General features: G+C 44.5%; 1 protein-coding gene across 2 annotated transcripts in view; it reads right to left on the reverse strand.

The window, feature by feature from the left end:
• The window catches only part of LOC126187664 (xaa-Pro aminopeptidase 1), a 160,621-nt gene that overhangs the window by 60,048 nt on the left and 78,667 nt on the right, over window positions 1–21,906 (reverse strand). For both annotated transcript variants that reach the window (XM_049928890.1, XM_049928889.1), the window contains exons 5-6: window positions 15,472–15,567; window positions 11,416–11,612 (exon numbers count right to left, since the gene is read on the reverse strand). In XM_049928890.1, the coding sequence (XP_049784847.1) occupies window positions 11,416–11,612; window positions 15,472–15,567 (293 nt within the window). The remainder of the gene's footprint in view (window positions 1–11,415; window positions 11,613–15,471; window positions 15,568–21,906) is intronic.

Raw genomic sequence — 21,906 nt, forward strand, 5'->3', positions numbered from 1 at the left:
TAGAGAGGATATAAAATGTAGACTGGCAATGGCAAGAAAAGCCTTTCTGAAGAACAGAAATTTGATAACATCGAATACAGATTTAAGTGTTAGGAAGTCTTTTCTGAAAGTATATGTATGGAGTGTAGCCACATACGGAAGTGAAACATGGATGATAAACAGACAAACACAATAGAAGCTTTTGAAATATGGTGCTACAGAAGAATGTTGAGGATTAGATGGGTAAATCATGTAACTAATGAGGGGGTACTGAACAGAATTGGAACGACAAGAAATTTGTGGCACATCTTGACCAAAAGAAGGGAACGGTTGAATAGGACATGTGCTGAGACATCAAGGAAAGACCTGTTTTGTATTGGAGGCAAGTGAGGGAGGGGTAAAAAAATGTAGAGGGAGATCAAGAGATGAATACAGTAAGCAGATTCAGAAGGATGTAGGTTGCAGTACTTATTTGGAAATGAAGTGGCTTGCACAGGATAGAGCAGCATGGAGAGCTGCATCAAACCAGTCTTCGGACTGAAGACCACAACAACAACAGTACACACATTCTCACACACACAACCACACAGACACCCAAACACACTCTCCTGTGGCCATAGCAAGACTGTTTGGGTGTTTGTGTATGAATGTGTACTACTGCTAGAAAAAGAGCTAGTGCTCGGAATCTAGTGTGAATACTTTTCCGTTGTGTGTTTCTGTGCTTTATGGATCAATCCATTATAGGTGAGAGGCTGCCTGTCCTTATTTTACATATTGGACCATCCAAGAATTTCCTTTACTCTTATATAATATTTTGTAATGACATCTTATGTAAGTAGATGGCAATTTGTGTAGTATGCACAGCACACACTGTATGTACAGAATCAGATAGTCTCATGCATTTCTCCATTGTTATACAAATTGGCAGTTGATGACCACATTGACTGAAATTGGAAACGAAGTGTTAATAATTCAGCAGCTTCTGGTTTTGTAACATCCACTTGATATTTACAAGTTGTTGTGCACTACCTGTGTCGGCTATTATGAACTTATGGTCTTCATCACTGCAGAAGCCAGATGTGGGTACAGTGCAGTAGTCCTCCCATGCCAATGAAAATCTCTGTACATACTAAAACCATGGACAGTGCCTCACTCACCTTCATATGGGCAAGAACTTACCGATTTAGGCTCAACAGTTAAAGGCCCTTTCCAAATGCTTGGTTGGTTGGTTTGGGGGATGAAAGGGACCAGACTGCTACGGTCATCGGTCCCTTTTTCCAAATACAAAGAACACCCACAGAGAATAAAAACGAGGAACAGAATAGATCACAGAAGATACAGAACAAGAGAAACGGAGACAAGGACAAGACAAAACGAACTAAAACCACACAGAGTGTGATAGTGGTTGGCCGACCATAGAAATAAAAAAGGAAAAGCCAACCACTTAGGAACACATTAAAAGATCAGTTTAAAATCATAGGCCAAAGGCCAGAATCAACACAAAAAATAAAATAAATCAGAAACACTCAGATGAAAGAATAAAAACTCCTTGCCCTAATAAAACGTAAAACTAAGGCAGCCATAACAGGGTCATCAGATAAAACGGCAGGGAGCGTATCAGGCAGTGCAAATGTCTGCCTGACCACAGCTAAAAGGGGGCAGGCCAACAGAATGTGGGCCACCGTCAAAGCCGCCCCGCAGCGACATACAGGAGGGTCCTCCCGGCGCAGTAAATAACTGTGTGTTAGCCAGGAGTGGCCAATGCGGAGCCGACAAAGGACGACTGAGTCCCTGCGGTTGGCTCGCATGGAGGACCGCCACACAGTAGTCGTCTCCTTAATGGCACGGAGTTTATTGGGTGTAATCCGATCGCGCCATTCAACGTCCCAAAGCGCAAAAACTTTTCGGCGGAGGACTGCCCGCAAATCAGCCTCTGGGAGGCCAACATCCAGAGATGGTTTACTCGTGGCCTCTTTCGCCAGGCGGTCAGCATGTTCATTGCCCGGGATACCGACATGACCGGGGGTCCACACAAAGACCACAGAGCGGCCGCAACGCGCAAGAGTATGCAGGGACTCATGGATAGCCATCACCAGACGAGAACGAGGAAAACACTGGTCGAGAGCTCGTAAACCGCTCAGGGAATCGCTACAGATAACGAAGGACTCACCTGAGCATGAGCGGATATACTCTAGGGCTCGAAAGATGGCGACTAGCTCAGCAGTGTAAACGCTGCAGCCAGCCGCCAAGGACCGTTGTTCGGAATGATCCCCTAGAGTTAGCGCATACCCGACACGACCAGCAACCATCGAACCGTCGGTGTAAACAATTCCAGAGCCCTGATACGTGGCCAGGATGGAATAAAAGCGGCGGCGGAAGGCCTCTGGAGGGACCGAGTCCTTCGAGCCCTGTGCCAAGTCGAGCCGAAGGCAAGGGTGAGGGCGAGGAACACACCACGGGGGTGTACGCAGAGGCACCCGGAAAGGAGGTGGAACAGGGAAAAACGCAAGCCCGCAGAGAAGCTCCTTGACGTGTACGGCGATCGGACAACCCGACCGGGGCCGACGGTCTGGCAGGTGGACGACTGACTGCGGGAACAGGACACGATAATTTGGATGCCCGGGCAAGCTTAGAACATGGGCAGCATAAACGGCCAGCCAACGTTGGCGCCGGAACCGCAGTGGAGGTACACCTGCCTCCACTAGTACGCTGTCCACAGGGCTGGTGCGGAAAGCACCAGTGGCAAGGCGTATCCCGCTGTGGAGAATTGGGTCCAGCACCCGTAACGCAGATGGGGATGCTGAACCATAAGCCAGGCTCCCATAATCCAGACGGGACTGGATTAACGCCTGGTAGAGCCGCAACAGGGTAGAGCGGTCGGCACCCCAGCGGGTGTGGCTCAAGCATCTCAGAGCGTTGAGATGCCGCCAACACGTCTGTTTAAGTTGCCGGATATGAGGCAGCCAAGTCAACCGGGCATCGAAAACCACCCCCAAAAACCTGTGGGTCTCCACCACAGCAAGGAGTTCGTCGACAAGATAAAGCCGCGGCTTAGGATGGACTGTTCGGCGCCGGCAGAAATGCGTAACGCGGGTCTTGGCTGCCGAAAACTGAAACCCATGCGCTACAGCCCAAGACTGCGCCTTACGGATAGCGCCCTGTAGCTGACGTTCAACAGCTGCAATGCCAGTAGAGCTGTAATAAAGGCAGAAGTCGTCAGCATACAGGGAAGCAGAGACAGAATTTCCCACGGCCGCAGCGAGCCCGTTAATGGCTATTAAAAACAGGCAGACACTTAAAACAGAACCCTGTGGCACACCGTTCTCCTGGACGTGGGTGGAACTATAGGAGGCTGCGACTTGCACGCGGAAGGTACAATACGACAGGAAATTGCGGATAAAGATCGGCAGAGGGCCCCGAAGACCCCATCCATGAAGCGTAGAAAGGATGTGATGACGCCATGTCGTATCGTACGCCTTCCGCATGTCGAAAAAGACAGCGACCAGGTGCTGACGGCAGGCAAAGGCAGTACGGATGGCCGACTCCAGGCTCACCAGATTGTCGGCGGCGGAGTGGCCTTTCCGGAACCCACCCTGAGACGGAGCCAGAAGGCCCCGAGACTCCAGTACCCAATTCAAGCGCCGGCTCACCATCCGTTCGAGAAGCTTACAAAGAACGTTGGTGAGGCTAATGGGGCAGTAGCTGTCCACCTCCAGAGGGGTCTTTCCAGGTTTCAAAACGGGGATGACAACGCCTTCCCGCCATTGTGACGGAAACACCCCCTCGACCCAAAGACGGTTGTAAAGATCGAGAAGGCGCCGCTGGCAGTCCACTGAAAGGTGTTTCAGCATCTGACAGTGGATGCCATCTGGCCCAGGAGCGGTATCAGGGCAAGCAGCTAGGGCACTGCGAAATTCCCACTCACTGAATGGAGCATTGTAAGATTCTGGGTGGTTGGTGCGAAACGAAAGGCTCCGACGTTCCATCCACTCTTTAATGGAGCGGAAGGCCTGGGGGTAATTCGCAGAAGCGGAACTCGTAGCAAAATGCTCTGCTAAGCGATTGGCAATGACGTCGGAGTCAGTACAAACTGCTCCATTCAGTGAGAGCGCAGGGACGCTGGCAGGGGTCCGATAGCCGTAGACGCTTCGAATCTTGGCCCAGACCTGCGAAGGAGTGACATGGAGGCCAATGGTGGACACATACCGCTCCCAGCACTCCTTCTTGCCTTGGCAGATAAGGAGGCGGGGCCGCGCACGCAGCCGTTTGAAGGCGATAAGGTGGTCTAAGGAGGGATGTCGCTTGTGACGCTGGAGCGCCCGCCAGCGATCTTTAATCGCTTCAGCGATCTCAGGCGACCACCAAGGCACAGCCTTCCACCGAGGGGACCCAGAAGAACGGGGAATGGCAGATTCGGCGGCAGTAACGATGCCGGTGGTGACCGATTGAACCACCGCATCAATGTCGTCATTAGAGAGAGACTCAAGAGCGGCAGTGGAGGAGAACAAGTCCCAGTCAGCCTTATTCATAGCCCATCTGCTAGGGCGCCCAGAAGAGTGACGTTGTGGTAGTGACAGAAAGATCGGAAAGTGGTCACTACCACACAGGTCGTCATGCACACTCCATTGGACAGACGGTAAGAGGCTAGGGCTACATATTGAAAGGTCAATGGCGGAGTATGTGCCATGCGCCACACTGAAGTGTGTGAAGGCACCATCATTTAAAATCGAGAGATCGAGCTGCGACAATAACGATGGCGCCTCGACCTGTTGCCACTGACCCACCCCACAGAGGGTTATGGGCGTTGAAGTCGCCCAATAGCAATAAAGGTGGCGGCAATTGGGCTATCAGCGCAGCCAGGACATGCTGCGAGACATCACCATCCAGTGGAAGGTAAAGACTGCAGACGGTAACAGCCTGTGGCGTCCACACCCGAACAGCGACAGCCTCTAAAGGTGTGTGGAGAGGGACAGACTCGCTGTGCAGAGTGTGCAGGACATAGAGGCAGACGCCACCCGACACCCTTTCATATGCTGCCCGGTTCTTATAATAACCCCGATAGCCACGGAGGGCGGGGGTTCGCATTGCTGGAAACCAAGTTTCCTGAAGAGCAATGCAGAAGAAAGGGTGAAGGCTGATAAGTTGTTGGAGCTCAGCTAGATGGTGGAAAAAACCGCCGCAGTTCCACTGGAGGATGATATTGTCCATGGCTGAGAAAGGCGTGAAAGGACTGGGAAGGCAATTTACGCCGCTTGTTCACTCACTGCCACCGATTCAGTACCCGTACAAGAGGCATCCGTGGCGTCTGAGGGACCAGCGAGATCAAGGTCCTCAGCGGACGCTAGAATCTCTACTTCATCCTCAGACGCAGAGCGCGAAAGGTGCGGTGGGGTTGGTGCCACCGCAAGTTCTTTGGCCTTAGAGGTCTTTCTCTTGGACTCCTCTCCCTGAACCTTGGGTTGCACCGGCTGGGAAGGCTTCACCGATTCAGTCTCCGGGACAGAGGAGGATCGTGAAGCCCTATGCCCGGCCGCTGGTGAGAACTTATGCCACTGGCGGCCGTCATCCTTCCCGCTGGTGGAACCCTGGGAAGGGAGGGTCCCAAGGGAACTCTTACGGGCGAGAGTAGCCGAAGAAGTTAGACGCTTCTCCGGCTGAGAAGCGGGGACAGATGTCTCCGACGGGTGGGAGGAGGTTGCTCCTGAGGTAGGTGGTGCAGGAGCAACCGGTTGGGTAGAGCCCCCCACAGGCAAGGGGGCAGGAGGAGTCTTACTGCTTATCGAGCTGGCTGGAAGTCTCGAAACTGATGGGGCTAGCATAGTTGTCGTAGCAGCTGCATAAGAAGATGTCATTCTCACAGGATGGAGTCTGTCATATTTCCTTTTGGCCTCAGTATAGGTCAGCCGGTCCAGGGTCTTATATTCCATAATTTTGCGCTCTTTCTGAAAGACTTTGCAGTCAGGTGAGCAAGGTGAGTGGTGCTCCCCGCAGTTGACACAGATGGGAGGCGGGGCACATGGAGTATCGGGATGAGACGGGCGTCCGCAATCTCGACATGTGAGGCTGGAAGTGCAGCGGGAAGACATATGGCCGAACTTCCAGCACTTGAAGCACCGCATCGGGGGAGGAATGTAGGGCCTGACGTCACATCGGTAGACCATCACCTTGACCTTTTCCGGTAAAGTATCACCCTCGAAGGCCAAGATGAAGGCACCGGTAGCTATCTGATTTTCCTTCGGACCCCGATGAACGCGCCGGACGAAATGTACACCCCTGCACTCTAAGTTGGCGCGCAGCTCGTCATCAGACTGCAAAAGAAGGTCCTTATGGTAAATAACTCCCTGAACCATATTTAAACTCTTATGCAGCATGATCGTAACAGCAACATCCCCCAACTTGTCACAAGCAAGCAACCGTCGTGACTGGGCAGAGGATGCCGTTTGGATTAGGACCGATCCAGAGCGCATTTTTGACAAGCCCTCCACCTCCCCAAACTTGTCCTCTAAATGCTCGACGAAGAACTGAGGCTTTGTGGAGAGAAAAGACTCCCCATCAGCTCTCGCACAAACTAAGAATCGGGGCGAATAACTATTACCTCCATCCTGAGACTTACGCTCCTCCCACGGCGTGGCCAGAGAGGGGAACGTTTTCGGATCGTACTTTTCAGCATTAAATTGAGCCCGAGAACGCTTAGAGACTGCTGGCGGCTGGCCGCCAGCGAGAGATGATGTACCACACTTCATTGCGGGTCATCCGCCCTGATGCCACCTACTCCGACCAAGGGCCCTCCCCACGGGCGCCACCCAGCCGCAGCAATAGCCACCTGGCAGGATGTCCATTGCCGGGAGTCCTGATGCCCCAGGGAGACGGGCATCTACTCCTTGGCATACGTGGGGAGTTAACGGCGCAGGCATCAGTAGAGCGATCCCTGTGTTGTCAGGGGGCTACAACCAAGAGGGTACATGGCGGCCCCACCACAACGGACTGGCTACCGTGCTGGATCTTAGGTGCAAAACTGTCCAAGTTCGTCGTCGCAGTTAAAAGAAAAACTGCAGAGTGCAGCGTGGGAATCGCACCCAGGGACGTATCCTCGCCCAAGAGATGGAAAACGAGCGGGACACCATTGCAACGACGAAAAAGCCGGCTAAAGGTCTCAATGCACGACAGATACAGTGCACCACGTAAGGCGCCCTTCCCCAATTGGCTCGCTCTTCGGAATAATTTAAAAAGATGGAGGTCAAACCCGAGAGGGGACCATCACGTAAGGTCGAAACATGTGAGACTCCTTTTAGTCGCCTCTTACGACAGGCAGGAATACCGCGTGCCTATCTAACCCCCGAACCCGCAGGGGGGTTTCCAAATGGCTAAGAAAAGATGATAGTTAGCTACTTTGCAACACAGTGCGAGGCTTAAAGATTATACAGCCTGCGCACACTGCAACTCTGCAGCCTATGTGCATTCTGCACGAGTTTCGTGTGACTATGCAAGCTGTGTAGCAGGTTTATCATTAGGCCAGATAGGGTCAGTCATCTTCAACTTCCGCCAAGCTCTTCCTCAACTCTTAAGTGACACCAGGCAAATTGGGTACAGGCCTGCAGTTCTCTAGAACACACTACCCTCCCCATCTCTGCCATATGTTCATAATGGAACTCAAGCACCCACTGATCATACCAAAAGAGCACTTGCCACATTCCTCTCAGCAAGATCCACAGCTGGAACAACCAAACCACAACCTAAAATTAAAAATATTTTATCCCTGCTTTAGAGGCTTCAGGTGGATAACCTCTACAGTCGCATGATTGAGTTGAGGTGGTGGGTTGTCGTCAGGATGACTGGCGGAATCGCTGTCTTGGGAGTGTGCTGGTGATGGTGGGTGTGGCAGAGCTGATGCAACAGGTGGCCAGTGGCCTGTTTGACATGAACAGCTCAGCAGGACAGCTGATGTGTGGAGTCCGCAGCAGCACATCTACCATCTGGGAACGGGTCTGCAGCTCAAGCATGGTCTGCCGAAGTCATCACACCTTCGTGATAACTTGACAATTCTTGTAATGGAAGACAGTCCTTAGCAGTGATGTCTGCCCTTGCAAGTGGGGCTGTACAGCATCAGTATTCCCACCCAGAGATGGGTGGTTAAGCGGTTGCACTGGCTTGGTCTGGAGTGAGCCCGACGGTCGCCTACCAGTTAGAATGTGCCAGGTCCATCGTGGTGGACTTAGAACCAGCAGTAGGCCCATAGTTGGAGGAGGCCAAGTCTCATAGTGGCTGCTCACAAAATCTTGTCACCTTGTTGCTCATAGAAGGCCTCCCCTCATAGATGGTATTGCCAGAATGACATCCCTTTGCAGACTGATATCTCTTTGGCTAAAAATGATGGGTACTCATTTTGCTGAAACACTGCTTCTGACCATATACACCAAAACAAGCCCTTAGCTTGGAGGCGTAGTAACAAGCCTGTTCATACTGTAGTCGCTCTGTCTTTCTGCTGTATTGACATTATCAAGTTGCTGGTCCCTTGCTCAGGCACTATGTGGACATCAACTGGTAGCATTGCTGCATCTGATGTAGTGCTGTTTTGGTTGGCTCTGCACTTTCCGACTTCCATGGCCTTCTGCAACAGCTGTGGCATTGTCACTATTTTACTCAGTAGAGCCCAAAAATACTGACAGCACAACACTGCAGAGTATCATCCTCATAACACTATTCCTACAAAAACCTATAGCTCCAAGGGTCATACCCCTTTGAAAAATCTGGGTAGAATACCTGTTGCCTGTAGCTGCTTTCTTCTCTTATTACAGAGCTGTTTCTACAGCATGCTGTGTCCCATTATAAGCAGAGCTGTTTTTAAAAGAAGACGTGGTTTGTTAATTCTGCTGCATATGCTGGGCAATTTTCTATGTTGGTACTCTACGGCACCAACAGTCCACACAAATGAAGTCACCACAAACTATACACTGACAAGTATGGAGCATGTACATCAGTACAAAACTGTCAGTAACAACTGTTTCAAAGGCTATTTCACCTTCATTCTTATCACAACAACATTTGTAATTGCATATGTGGGGGCTGTCCCTCAAAGACATTGTACACACATGCAATCACCCTAGGCTCTGTCTCCAATAGTTCCTGTCCTCTATGTATCACTATTCCTTCCATTCTCCTCAAACTAGCTTTGACTACTCCATCACTATCTTTCTTTGATTATATCTCTGTCACTGTTATTACCACTCTTTTTACTCCCCTCATCAGCCCCAGCTGAAACCATTACTCCCCACTGCCACACCACACGACTCCACACAAATAGATAGAGAGAGAGAGAGAGATAGAGAGAGAGAGAGAGAGAGAGAGAGAGAGAGAGCGAGCAAGTGTGATATCTGATGTACAATTGTGCATAATTTTTAGTGGCATGTATGTCAGTCAAGTTTTCCTCTGTAAAGTAACAGTCTGTTCCCACATCTAACACAATTATTCAGTAAAGTAAAGCTACTAATTAAAAAATCAATAATATTACAAAAAGGATTGACTGCTACTCATTGTAAAGATGACTCGTTGAGTTGCAGACAGGCACAACGAAAAGACTGTTACACAGTATAGCTTTTGGCCAAAGCGCGCGCACACACACACACACACACACACACACACACACACACAGATTCACACCTCGTGCACACATGTCCCGCATGTGCGCGCGCGCACACACACACACACACACACACACACACACACACACAAAAGCAAGCACACCTCGTGCACACATGTCCACTACCACTGGCAGCTCTGATCGCAATGAGACTGTTGTGGGAATAGTTGTGGGGGGGGGGGGGGGGGGGATATCTGGTGGGGCATGCAGGGCTACACAGCGGCCTGACAAAACTGCCAGGAATGGTGCTGGGAAGTGGGGTGCAGGAAAAATTGGGAGCAGGAGAGGAGAGGAGAGGAGAGGAGAGGAGCAAGTAAGGGGCTGCTGGCGGTAGCAGTCATGTGCATAAGGTACACTTGTGTGTCTCTGTGTGTGTGTGTGTGTGTGTGTGTGTGTGTGTGTGTGTGTGTGTTTTCTTTTCTGAACAGGGCTTTAGCTGAAAGCTATAATGTGTAACAGTTTTTTCATTGTGCCTGTCTGCAACTCAATGGGTCATTTTTACAGTGATTAACGTTCTATCATATTGTTTATAGCTACTAAATAAACCTTTTCCCTAAAAATAATGCAAATAATAATGACAGAACAAATTAACTATATCACAGTTTTAGAATTACTCTTTCAGTTATACAAAAATGTGCTGTAAATACTTTGTTTGTATTTATTCATTTAACAAAGGAGACCATACAAAATTAATGCTAAGTCATTCAACAAGGAAATGGGTTACCTGTCCTGCAGGGAAAACAAGTTGTAAATATTCTTTACTTTAAAACTGTTTGCCTGACTAGACATAAATCCCGATATTTGCCTTTCTGAAATATTTGATCCAGTTTCACTGGAGAATAAATCAAATGCTTTGTATTTATTCAGCTAAAATTACCAATTTACAAGGTTAAGCACAGTGGGGAGAGTGAATTAGAATTCCTTTCCTAAGGAAAGATAGGGTAATAACAGTTTCTCCTTTGCTTCTAATACACACCATTCAGACATAATTGACCAACTATCTTTCACTCCACAGCAATAGTTAAATTAAAATGTTTGTTTTCATAAATGCTGTTATCTGGGCAACAAATATTTGATTGGCTGCACCACAGCTGTCAAAACTACAGTATTTCACTGTCCCTTTACATACAACCAGTTTCAGGCTTTACACTTATTCTCATGTACAGTACCAGAACAGGAGATGTGTTCAGTATTTCACAATTACGCACTTATCAGAGCAGCACACAAATATTACAAATTCATACAGGCGATGGAATGTGGCATTACACATATGACTTGGAAGCCAAGCAAAAGTGAAGTTGTGGAAAAAAGCTTCACCATCATTACAGAGGAAAACAAAACAAGTGAGGATCAACATGAAAATAATGTTGGTTTGTATTTCAACATGAAGGGAATAGTCTAAAAATTATGGCATTCACTGTGATGATCAAAAGCTATGCCAGACCATCTGGAACTACTTTAGGTCAGGAACTTCACATTTAGGCCACTCACATGATACAGGCCCATATGACCTTCCTGTTCTCTAGAATGAAAAGCAGCATAAAAGGGAATTTCCAGAACACACAACAGGTGAAACATTTTGTTAGACAAAAAACACAGTATTTATGAAAGCAAGCACTCCAACTTAACTTACGGTTCCATATAGATGATGGTTGGTCAGTTGATATGAGGCAATGTGTAGGAACGACACTCAGCAAGAGGAGAACCTGTCAGTACCACTCCTCTGCCCACAGGAAAGCAATTATCAATCTGTTGCACTTAATGATACACTCTAACAAAGCACAATAAATGATAAGTACCTGCTCAGTAAGTACATCCTGTATTTTTTCATATGGGTGGATCGTGATGCACAGATCTTCCTGGTTAAAATGTTGCCGCACAGATGGTGTCAGCTTACATTCATCCATGAAGAGGTGCACACTGTGCATCGTGACAAGAGCATACGAGAAGAACACTGGATTATATGCAATATCTGAGCCACGAAGATTTAACAGCCCTGTCAAAAAGAACAGAAACATGGATGTGAATGTTGATGACTTACTCAATGCTGCAAAAGTTACTAGGCACTAACATTACATAATTATGATGGAAACCTAAAAAAAGTGAAACCTAAAAATGGAAATTAATATTTAGGTACTAATCTTTTCCCAAAAATAATTATTTTTCACAATTTCCTATACTTCCATTTACCGTGAAGCAAGAACGTAACAAATTGGAAAAGAAAGAGAACAGTATTTTGAAAGCAATATGTCTTTCAGCCCTTGCACAGTCTGTACTGAAATATAATTTAATCAAACTGAATACCTGGAAAGCTGATGAAAGAAATCGCAAGACTGAAGATTAATTGTGTTAAAGTAGGTAACATCTCACATTTGATGAGATGGGAGCATTGTCAAAGCTAAAAAAAGACAGAAAATCTGCCACAAAAATGAATACAGAAAAGGGAAATTCCATAGAACAAAGGAGGATATGACAGGGAAGTAGCAAAGGGAAGATTATGAAGTTGTTTTTGTACCTACGGATCACTCTCAGTTGACTTCAAGGCTATGAATCTGACAACACAGACTATTGGGAGATCATGATCTCTTCCTAAGAATATGCTGCTTATATACTTCTTGAGAATGCAGTCTCTCCCTCTCCCTCATTCTCATTCTCCCCCCCCCCCTTTTCTCTCTCATTCTTTTTTCAAAAATGCCCTCCTCTGAGGGGCTGTGAGACAGTTAAAAGGTTGCTGGGCTTGACTCCATACAATATGGCATATTGCAAGCATTGTAAGGTCAGATTGCACATTATTTGACAATCCCTTAAACAAATGCTTACTGCAATAGAGAACCCCAAAAGCCATGGGAACTAGTACAGAGTGTCATACTAAACCGAGGTAGTGATAAAGACTTCACACTGGCAATGCTTTACAAGAGAGATTGCTTCCCAAAAAACTAAGAGTTAAGAGGACTGAAAGTACCCTAAATTAAAACAGTTATAGAGTGCATTGACAAGAATATTTTGATGTACTGCTTCCTTTCTCACTGCAAGCTAGATTGCTGTACCTTTTAGGAACTGCATTAATGTTTATAACAAAAGCTCCCACATCATTAGTTACACTATACATAATTCTTCACTTGACCAAGCAGAAACTTTCATTATTCAGGATTTTCGAAGAAGGAATAACATGCGTGACTTTTGTAGCACAAAGATGAGGGAAAGCTAAATAAATATGCTGGCAAGTGATGGCAACATTGTGTAATATGCACACAACTGGGCATGTTGTTTAGCATTTCTGCTAAATGATATTACTTAAGATTATGATTTTGAAGTCCACACACATTATAACAAGAATCAGTAATTATTATCCTCTGAGTGGATGTCACACTACAATCTGAAAGTCCAGGATTTGGTCTTGGTGGTTCTACGTATATTTTTCCCTCTCTGGTACTTGACCGAATTGAAATCCCACACTGCATTGTGTACATTAAAAATCTACCATTATAAATGCTAGGTGCCTACAAAGCTGGGCAGGTGTGCCACTTTTTGTGTCATGAGCCATGGTGTACAGAGACTACCTTTCAGGACAGCACAAAAATCATTTGTTGTACATCCGAAGATTTACAGCATTAACAAGACACATGGGGAAGAATAGATAAAAAGAGGCCACCAAGGTCTTTTGTTGTTTATCTTAATATCTATGGTTTGATCTTTATCATTGCTAAGATTTATAATAAAAAACACATGTAAAAGCAATTGGAGTCTAAAGTCATCTGCCAAGATCTTGTAGATAAGAAAGGAAAGAAGCACACACAATTTCAAGGTACACTTTTATCCGTTAAGGTTGAAAACTCCCCTACAGATGGATACTTGTACAACGATCTATGAGCTAGGCATCAGAAGGTAATGAAGTAATTGTATTAAATAGAACACTATGGCATTTAATTTTGTATCCAATGCAAAAATACGTTCACATAAACTATCGCACAACTGAGAATTTTGGATGTGAACTGCTTAAGAATGAGTTTTCAAGAGAACAGTGAATAGAAACTACATTCCACAAAATAAAGTGGAATTTTAAAAGTCTTTACATCACATAAAAACTGAATACTGTTTTCAATAGTCACAAGAGGAGGAGGAATATTTGGAAAAGGTCAGGAGATACCAGTATGAAAAAATTCCAGTTAGTTTACATCATGGCCACACAGATTTCAAGATCAGAAATGAGAACAGCGAGAAATTTATCAGAATTGGGACTCACAAAGTAGATGAAACTGAGAAATTCTGCTACGTAAACAACAAAATAACCCAAGATCAATGAAGCAATGACAAAGCAATCTAGCACTGTCAAAAAGGGCATTCCTGGTCAAAAAGTGTACTAGTACCAAAATTAGGCCTTAATTTGAGGAAGAAATTTCTGAGAATGTATGTTTGGAGCACAGAATTGTGTAGTAGTGAAACATGGACTGTGGGAAAACAAATGGAAGAGAATTGAAGCATTGAGATATGGTTCTACAGAGGAATGTTGAAAATAAAATGGACGGGTAAGGTAAGGAATGAGGTGGTTCTTCGCAGAATCGCTGATGAAAGGAACATGTGGAAAACACTAACAAGAAGAAGGGACCGGATGATGGGACGTCTGTAAAGACATCAGGAAATAACTTCCAAGGTACCGGCAAAAGCTGCAGAAGGTAAAAAATGTAGGGGAAGACAGATATAGGAAAAAATGTGGAGGAGGATTTTCACAGGCTGAAGTTAAGCTTAGTATATATTAATGAGGTGAAAAGAAAGAAATAACCACTTCTTTTAGGAAATACAATAACTACCACAACAAAATACAAGATGCCAAGTAAGTAGGCACAGTGGTTATGGCACTTTAATCATTTTTTTGAGGAACAGAATTCAAGTCTCCATCCAGCCTTCCAAACTCAGCCACTTCTGGGATTTCCTAAATCTATCAAGGCAAATGCCAGGATGGTTCCACTGAATTTCCTCACCAATCCTTGTCCCACCACACTTGAGCTCTGCCTTTGGTAACCACATGATCGACAGGATGTTCACCTAATCTTCCTTTCCTCGTGGCATAGTGTAATAGTTGTTGGCATGGTTTATAAGCAGGAAACTGGTAATACAATGAGCTCCCTTGAGAAACAGGCAAAAAATTATTGATATAAAAAATATAGTGGTGAACACCAATCTACAGATTTCCAACTGACATTGCAAGCTGATTAATTATAGGCTCTACGTGAGGAAATTTAGAAAGCAATAAAATATGAAGATCAGATTTATGAGCCAATGGGGAAACAACAGGAAAAGGAGGGAAATACAGCAATCTTATTGGAGAAACTGGGAAAGAGGAAATGAGTGAGAAAAAGAAAGGATTCTGTCACTTTCCAAGATCTTTCAGCTAGTTATTGCAAACATACTAAAAAAAAAAAAAAATCACAATGATGGAAGATATACCTGAAAAAAATCATTGTGCTGACAAAACTTAAGAAACCACACATTGCCAAAGAAAGCATATCAGGAAACAAACTATTAGTGATGAAAATAAATTTTAAAAAGGGAACAAATAAGAAGCTACAATTTCCCTAGATACTTACAATTAAATTTTGAATTTTTATTGTAATTTTGAGATGCTATTCACAATTTGTTTGTATCAGTTGCCAGAAACATTTTTTTCTACTCTGGAGTAAAGGAAGATCAGCCAGCAAAAAGAAAAAAACATTGAGTCATTGACAGGCATGCAGAAATAGCCTCCACTGTTCCTACATTATTTACATTCCAGCAGAACTTCACTACAAAATTAACTTAAAATAATCATTTCATTGTTTCATAAAAATGCATTAATATATCTGACCATTATTACTTACATGCTACTTCATCTAGGGCTGTCACAACTAATAACGTAGCACCTTTCTCTGCTAGCATTGTTCGCACTTCCTCCACCTTTGTTTTTGATGTCTTCCCTGAAAAAATTAGAGGCTGGTTTATTAATTATAATGGAAACAACGGATGGGGCATTAAGAAAATATCACAATCAGTAACATTATTACATTGTTGAGGTGAATGAGAAATAAACTTGAGACATTCAAAAATTGCTATCTACAAAAATAATGGGAGTCGGGATAATCCCTCAGTATATACTTGAGGAATTGAGTGGTCAACAGATGAATAAATAAGATTGAAAATAATGCTGCAGAAGATCCCTCGATTCCAAAACTTAGAGATGGCGACTTCATTTACTTTTATGTGTGTATATCAGCTGTAACTGTGCCTCCCAAAAATTAGAACTGACAAGCTCATCTGCCTTTTAGTGATGTTAATAGATTTCTACATGTAACTGTACTTTCTAAACAGTTCAAAAAGTAAAAATACGGAAAAATAAGGAAGGGCGACAGTTCACTTATAGTTGATGAATGTGTGATGGATAGACGCATAGCTCACACACACAACACACACACACACACACACACACACAACACACACACACACACACACAACACACACACACACACACACACACACGAGCACTCATGAAACTGCACTTGCCTGTAGCTGCAGCAACAATGACTGTTTATGTGCATTTCTTCAGCCTGACAATAGAGGAAGGGAGGGCAGAAGGGGGAAGGGAGTTAGGAAGGGTATGCAGAAACTCGACAGGAGTCAGATGTATGGGCTGGGTAGGTAATTGGAGATATGAAAAAGGTGGAGAAAGTGGCTCTGAATGCAAGATGATGCTGTTGTTTATTGTCTCGTAGAGTCATCAAAAGATCAAAACCAATTGCAAAAAAAAATTAAGACAAGATATCTGTATTGCGTGAAAATTGGTAATTGACCCTAAATAATGAAAGTGAGAGGTCATCCACATGAGTGCTAAAAAGAATCTGTTAAACTTCAGTTACATGATAAATCAATCAAATTTAAAGGCCATAAATTCAACTAAATACCTAGAAATTACAATTATGAACAACTTAAACTGGAAAGAAACAGAAAATGTGAGGAAGGCGAATCAAAGACTGCATTTTTTGGAGGAACTCTTAGAAGACTGAAGAGATCTTCTAAAGAGACTGCATGCACTACGCTTGTCTGTCCTCTTTCGCAGTACCGCTGCGTGTGTGGATCCTTGCCGGATAGAGGTAACGGAGTCCATCAAGAAAGTTCAAGAAGAGCAGCACGTTTAGTATTATTGAGAAATAGGGGGGGGGGGGGGGGGGGGGAGAGTGTCATGCACACAATACAGTACAGTGTGTTTCAAAATGAATACACGGCTTTTAAGAATTTGTAGCACATATTACATTCACCTTACAATTATAAATAATACATCAAATGAAAGAGAAACAAACAGTTTTTCTTACAAATATTCAGTGTGAACACCGATCACACATTGAGTCGATATGCGAGTTGTTCCAAAACCTTAAGAAAGTGTCAGGAGTAGCTCTCGCAATAACACTGTTTCTAAAGTCAGTTAGATCAGCTGGTATCGGAGACACATACATATGATCGCATCAGATCGTGTGTGAATGTGGTCATGGATAAAATGCTGTATCAACTGGCCCCTTGCACCCAATCCACCAGTCGGATACAACAAAATTTAACCAGTCACGTATTGAGTTATGCCAGTGAGGCGGCGCACCATCTTGCTCCCAAATACAGATGTGTTGTTCAGCTTCTCCCCATTGAGGCATGGGATATAGCTGTAGCACATCAAGATAAGAAACATCAGTTACAGTTGATTCACCGAAAAAGCAAGGCCCGTTAACTCCCCCGCGGGGATATTTGTTGGGGCTAAGTGTGAAAGACTGGCACTTGTTCAACATGTTTTTCAGTCACTCTTTGTCATTTCATACTCTACCCATTGCACACAGGTTCATGCCATCTTAGAGGGAGGGAAGGAGGGAGGGAGGGGCGAGGGAAGGAGGGAGGGGCGAGGGAAGGAGGGAGGGGCGAGGGAAGGAGGGAGGGGCGAGGGAAGGAGGGAGGGGCGAGGGAAGGAGGGAGGGGCGAGGGAAGGAGGGAGGGGCGAGGGAAGGAGGGAGGGCCAGGGAAGGAGGGAGGGGCGAGGGAAGGAGGGAGGGGCGAGGGAAGGAGGGAGGGGCGAGGGAAGGAGGGAGGGGCGCGGGAAGGAGGGAGGGGCGAGGGAAGGAGGGAGGGGCGAGGGAAGGAGGGAGGGGCGAGGGAAGGAGGGAGGGGCGAGGGAAGGAGGGAGGGGCGGAGGGAAGGAGGGAGGGGCGGAGGGAAGGAGGGAGGGGCGGGGGGAAGGAGGGAGGGGCGGAGGGAAGGAGGGAGGGGCGGAGGGAAGGAGGGAGGGGCGGAGGGAAGGAGGGAGGGGCGGAGGGAAGGAGGGAGGGGCGGAGGGAAGGAGGGAGGGCGGAGGGAAGGAGGGAGGGCGGAGGGAAGGAGGGAGGGGCGGAGGGAAGGAGGGAGGGGCGGAGGGAAGGAGGGAGGGGCGGAGGGAAGGAGGGAGGGGCGGAGGGAAGGAGGGAGGGAAGGAGGGAGGGGCGGAGGGAAGGGCGGAGGGAAGGAGGGAGGGAAGGAGGGAGGGGCGGAGGGAAGGAGGGAGAGGGGGGGAGAGAGAGAGGGAGAGAGAGAGAGAGAGAGAGAGAGAGAGTTCCTAGAAATTGTCATTGCCATCAGTAATATTTTCAGTTAGGAAATTGTCAGTTTTCTTTAATTAACAACCCAGACTCACCTACATCTACATGATTACTATGCAACCCACACTTAATTGCTTGGCAGAGGATTTTCCGAACCTCTTCCGACTATTTCTATAACACCCGACTCAAATAGCACACTGGAGAAATGAACACTTAACCTTTCCATGCAAGCCCCCGATTTCTCTTATTTTATTATGCTGGTCATTTTTCCCAATGAAGTTTTAAGATTTTGCACTGACAAGATTCACATCCTTGTCTCCCTCCATATGTCTTGTATAGGGAAAACTACTTTTACAGTTGCAAATCATTTCAGTGAATGAACTGTGTAGTGAAGAAAACACATCACCCTGAGATTCCTGTTCTGGCATACATACATGAGTTGCAGAAAAGAATGATGTTTACTGTTGGGCTGACAATATTCTCAAAGAAGTGTCTAAGCATAGTGCAAATATCATCTGCCCTTTCCAGGTGACACTTTCATCACACTTGTAAAATACTGAGGTTGAGTCTGACAATACGTGTGTTTTAAAAGAAGGTTTTATCAAACAAAAATCAAAAGAAGGTTTTATGTATGCAAGGCTTTTGGAGCTAGTGGCTCCTCCTCCTAGCAGGAGGGTTGAAGAGGAAGGAAAAGCAGTGAAGGAAAATGACTGCAGAGGTTTAGGGAAAGGAGTAAAGTTCAGAAAAATCACCCAGAACCCCGGGCCAGGGGAGACTTACCGAATGTGATGAGAAGGCAAGACTTTCCTTCTCATCCCATCTGGCAACTCTCCCCTGACCCTGGGTTCTAGATGACTTTTCCGAACTCTCCCCCTTTTCCTAAACCTTTCCAGTCCTTCTCCTTCACTCGTCTTCCTTCCCCTTAAATCCACATGCCCAAAGGAGGAGCTACTGGCTTCAAAAGCTTGAACAAGTAAAACCTGTTTTTAATGTGTGTGCTCTCTTGCCACTGCTTGGTGAGTAGAGTTTTTATCTAGTCAATTACACTATATTGTCAAAAATTGATTATTTTTGTTGTTAAATATGCGTGTATTGAAAGATATGAAACAGCTGACAACAATATTACAAGTAAAATGTGGTTATGTAATGAGTAGGCAGATTTTTTGAAAATCAATAGTAATTGCCTCAATTTCTTCATGTTTTCGGGATTCTTTATGACCACTTCTTTTGACTGAATAAAACTGCGTACACGTCTTTTCAAGGATATTCAAAAGAAGTAGCTATTTTTCTATGTTACAAGTATGGTTGGGATTGTTGTTAGTCTGATTGATTATAACATTTAAATAGCATTTATGGTCAATATTCTCACTATATATATATATATATATATATATATATATATATATATATATATATATATATATATATATATATATATATATATATATAATCAAAGCTTAAAAAATCACTAAATATCACGATCTGGTCACCTGATCGAAAACGCTCTGTTATTGGCTAATGCTCTGGTGACGTAACAGAGTAGGAGTTATACGAAGCTGTACTTGCCTTATAGGAGCATTAGCCAAAGTTACGAGGTATTTACATGCTTTTAATGCAAACAGCTTAGCTATTTAGTGATGGAAAATGCAATTAAAACTTTTAAGTTAACAACAGGAAGGAATTTTGTGAATGCTGATAGTTGAAGCCCTGCGAAAGTTGATGTGTTTATGCTCCACCCATTTAGAGCGGTGATATGTGCTATGTCGGACATTCTTTTCCCTGCTCCCTGCAACATCATTAAACTCGCTTAAAATTAACTAATTTTAAAACTTTTACAAATGGGTCTGTATGTTATAACTAGATTCTTGACTATCAGTCACGAACTACAACTCAAAGCACCAAAAAATTAGTCTTGGTAAAACATAGTGCTGATTTTCTGTGCTGTGTAGAAGGCACTCAGCAGTGACACAGAATATATCAGGCGTTCCACACCACAAAGGACAATGCATTTGACCATAGTAAAAGAGGGCATATGTTTGAATCCTGGAAGAGTCAAATATTTTTTAAAGTTCTACATGAAATACGGAAATAGCTTTAGCAAGAACTGATTGTAGAAGTTGTTCCGGTTGCGGGATATATTACATACAGCTATCATTAGTTTTAGTCTGAGAAATGGACAACAGAGGATAAATGCATTTACTTTGCGAACATACAAGTCACTTTTTTGGAAAGCATTGCTAGTGGTGAAGATATAACCATACGTCCACAGTACAACAAAACATAGGATGATGAAGTTATACAGAAAGATATAAAGCGTGTACAAAATGCAGGTGACACAAATGTAACAGCTCTGATGTTTGTGAGCATAAACTAAAGTTAGCGTCTGAAGCAGACTTACTTCACCTTTATGTAAGACGATGAAACTGCAACAGTTTCAATAAGGATTCTACCTAGACAGCAAGGAGATAACACAGTTTCTAATAAAGTAAAAAGTGTGTGGTCACATTAACTAGAAAATATCTTTTTGAAGGTGACGTGTGTAAACAGCAATTGCAAATTTAAGTGCATGTAAACAGCGAGGAAAACACAGTAATATTCTGTTTCTGATTGGTGTGGCAAAGTTTTATAATTGTTATTTGGTTTTCATATGAGAGGACTGTTGAGTTGTTCTACAAATAAGTTAAACTGTTCTTTTGGGTTAGATTCGAACCAGTGATCTAGGAACATCATCTTATGAAATTCAACGCTTTACCGCTCTAACAACAGAGCAACCAAATAATTGAGGTGCAGTTATGTAAAACAACAATTATCACTAGGAGTTTTAATTTTGTTAAATGACACTATCCTTCGTTGTAACAGTGGAAGACCATATCTCGAAGATAAGTTAATGTTAACTTCACAGTGAAACACATTTTTAATTAAGTTAGTGAACTTGTGTGTTGATGTGGTGGCAATATGCTGGTACAGTGCAACCACATTTCATTTCATGTATCTTCTCATTCTCTGGAACACCCAAAAACAACTTTTCAGGAGTTTTTGTAGATGTATTTTTACAGTGTGGTACTGCACATGATAAGCAACCCATTTTCTGGACAAAACAAGACATAACTCTGAATTAACATTATCACAGAAGGAGCAGCAAGCTAGCAAGCCAGTGACATCACATGACTAATGGAGTGCTTTAGCGAGCATTCAAATTATTTGAATTTCATTTCCATTTTTATACAGAAATTCAAGAGGAAAAAAAGCATGTTAGGAACATAAAATGACTTGATTAGTCATTTAAGACAAATGCCCTATCGAAGTTTCCATCAAAAGTGTCCTGGAAAGTTGTCAAAACAACAGTGTGCTCCTTGTTAGAATCATTGTACATTGTAGTTTGGCTTGAACTAGCTCTTCAGATAAGTACCTTGTTGACGTATCCTTTAAAGAATAGAGTGATCTGCATGGAGGGGAGCAAATGGACCTTGATCTTCCTTGCCTTCTGGCACACAGACTGATAATTCTTCATCGTTAGCCCCAACCGTTTCCCTGTTACAACTCGGGGACTATGATCTTCCATGCCTCAATCGTATCACATTTGCCTACTGTCTGTCATTAGCTACAGTTACCATGGTGGAAAAATGGACTTTGATTGTTCTTCCCCGTGGCCCTTGAATTGCAAAATGATTTGGACAAGATATCTGTATGATGCAAAAAGTAGCAATTGAC

Source organism: Schistocerca cancellata, chromosome 5 (assembly GCF_023864275.1).
Source record: "Schistocerca cancellata isolate TAMUIC-IGC-003103 chromosome 5, iqSchCanc2.1, whole genome shotgun sequence".
Classification (NCBI taxonomy): Eukaryota; Metazoa; Arthropoda; class Insecta; order Orthoptera; family Acrididae; genus Schistocerca; species Schistocerca cancellata.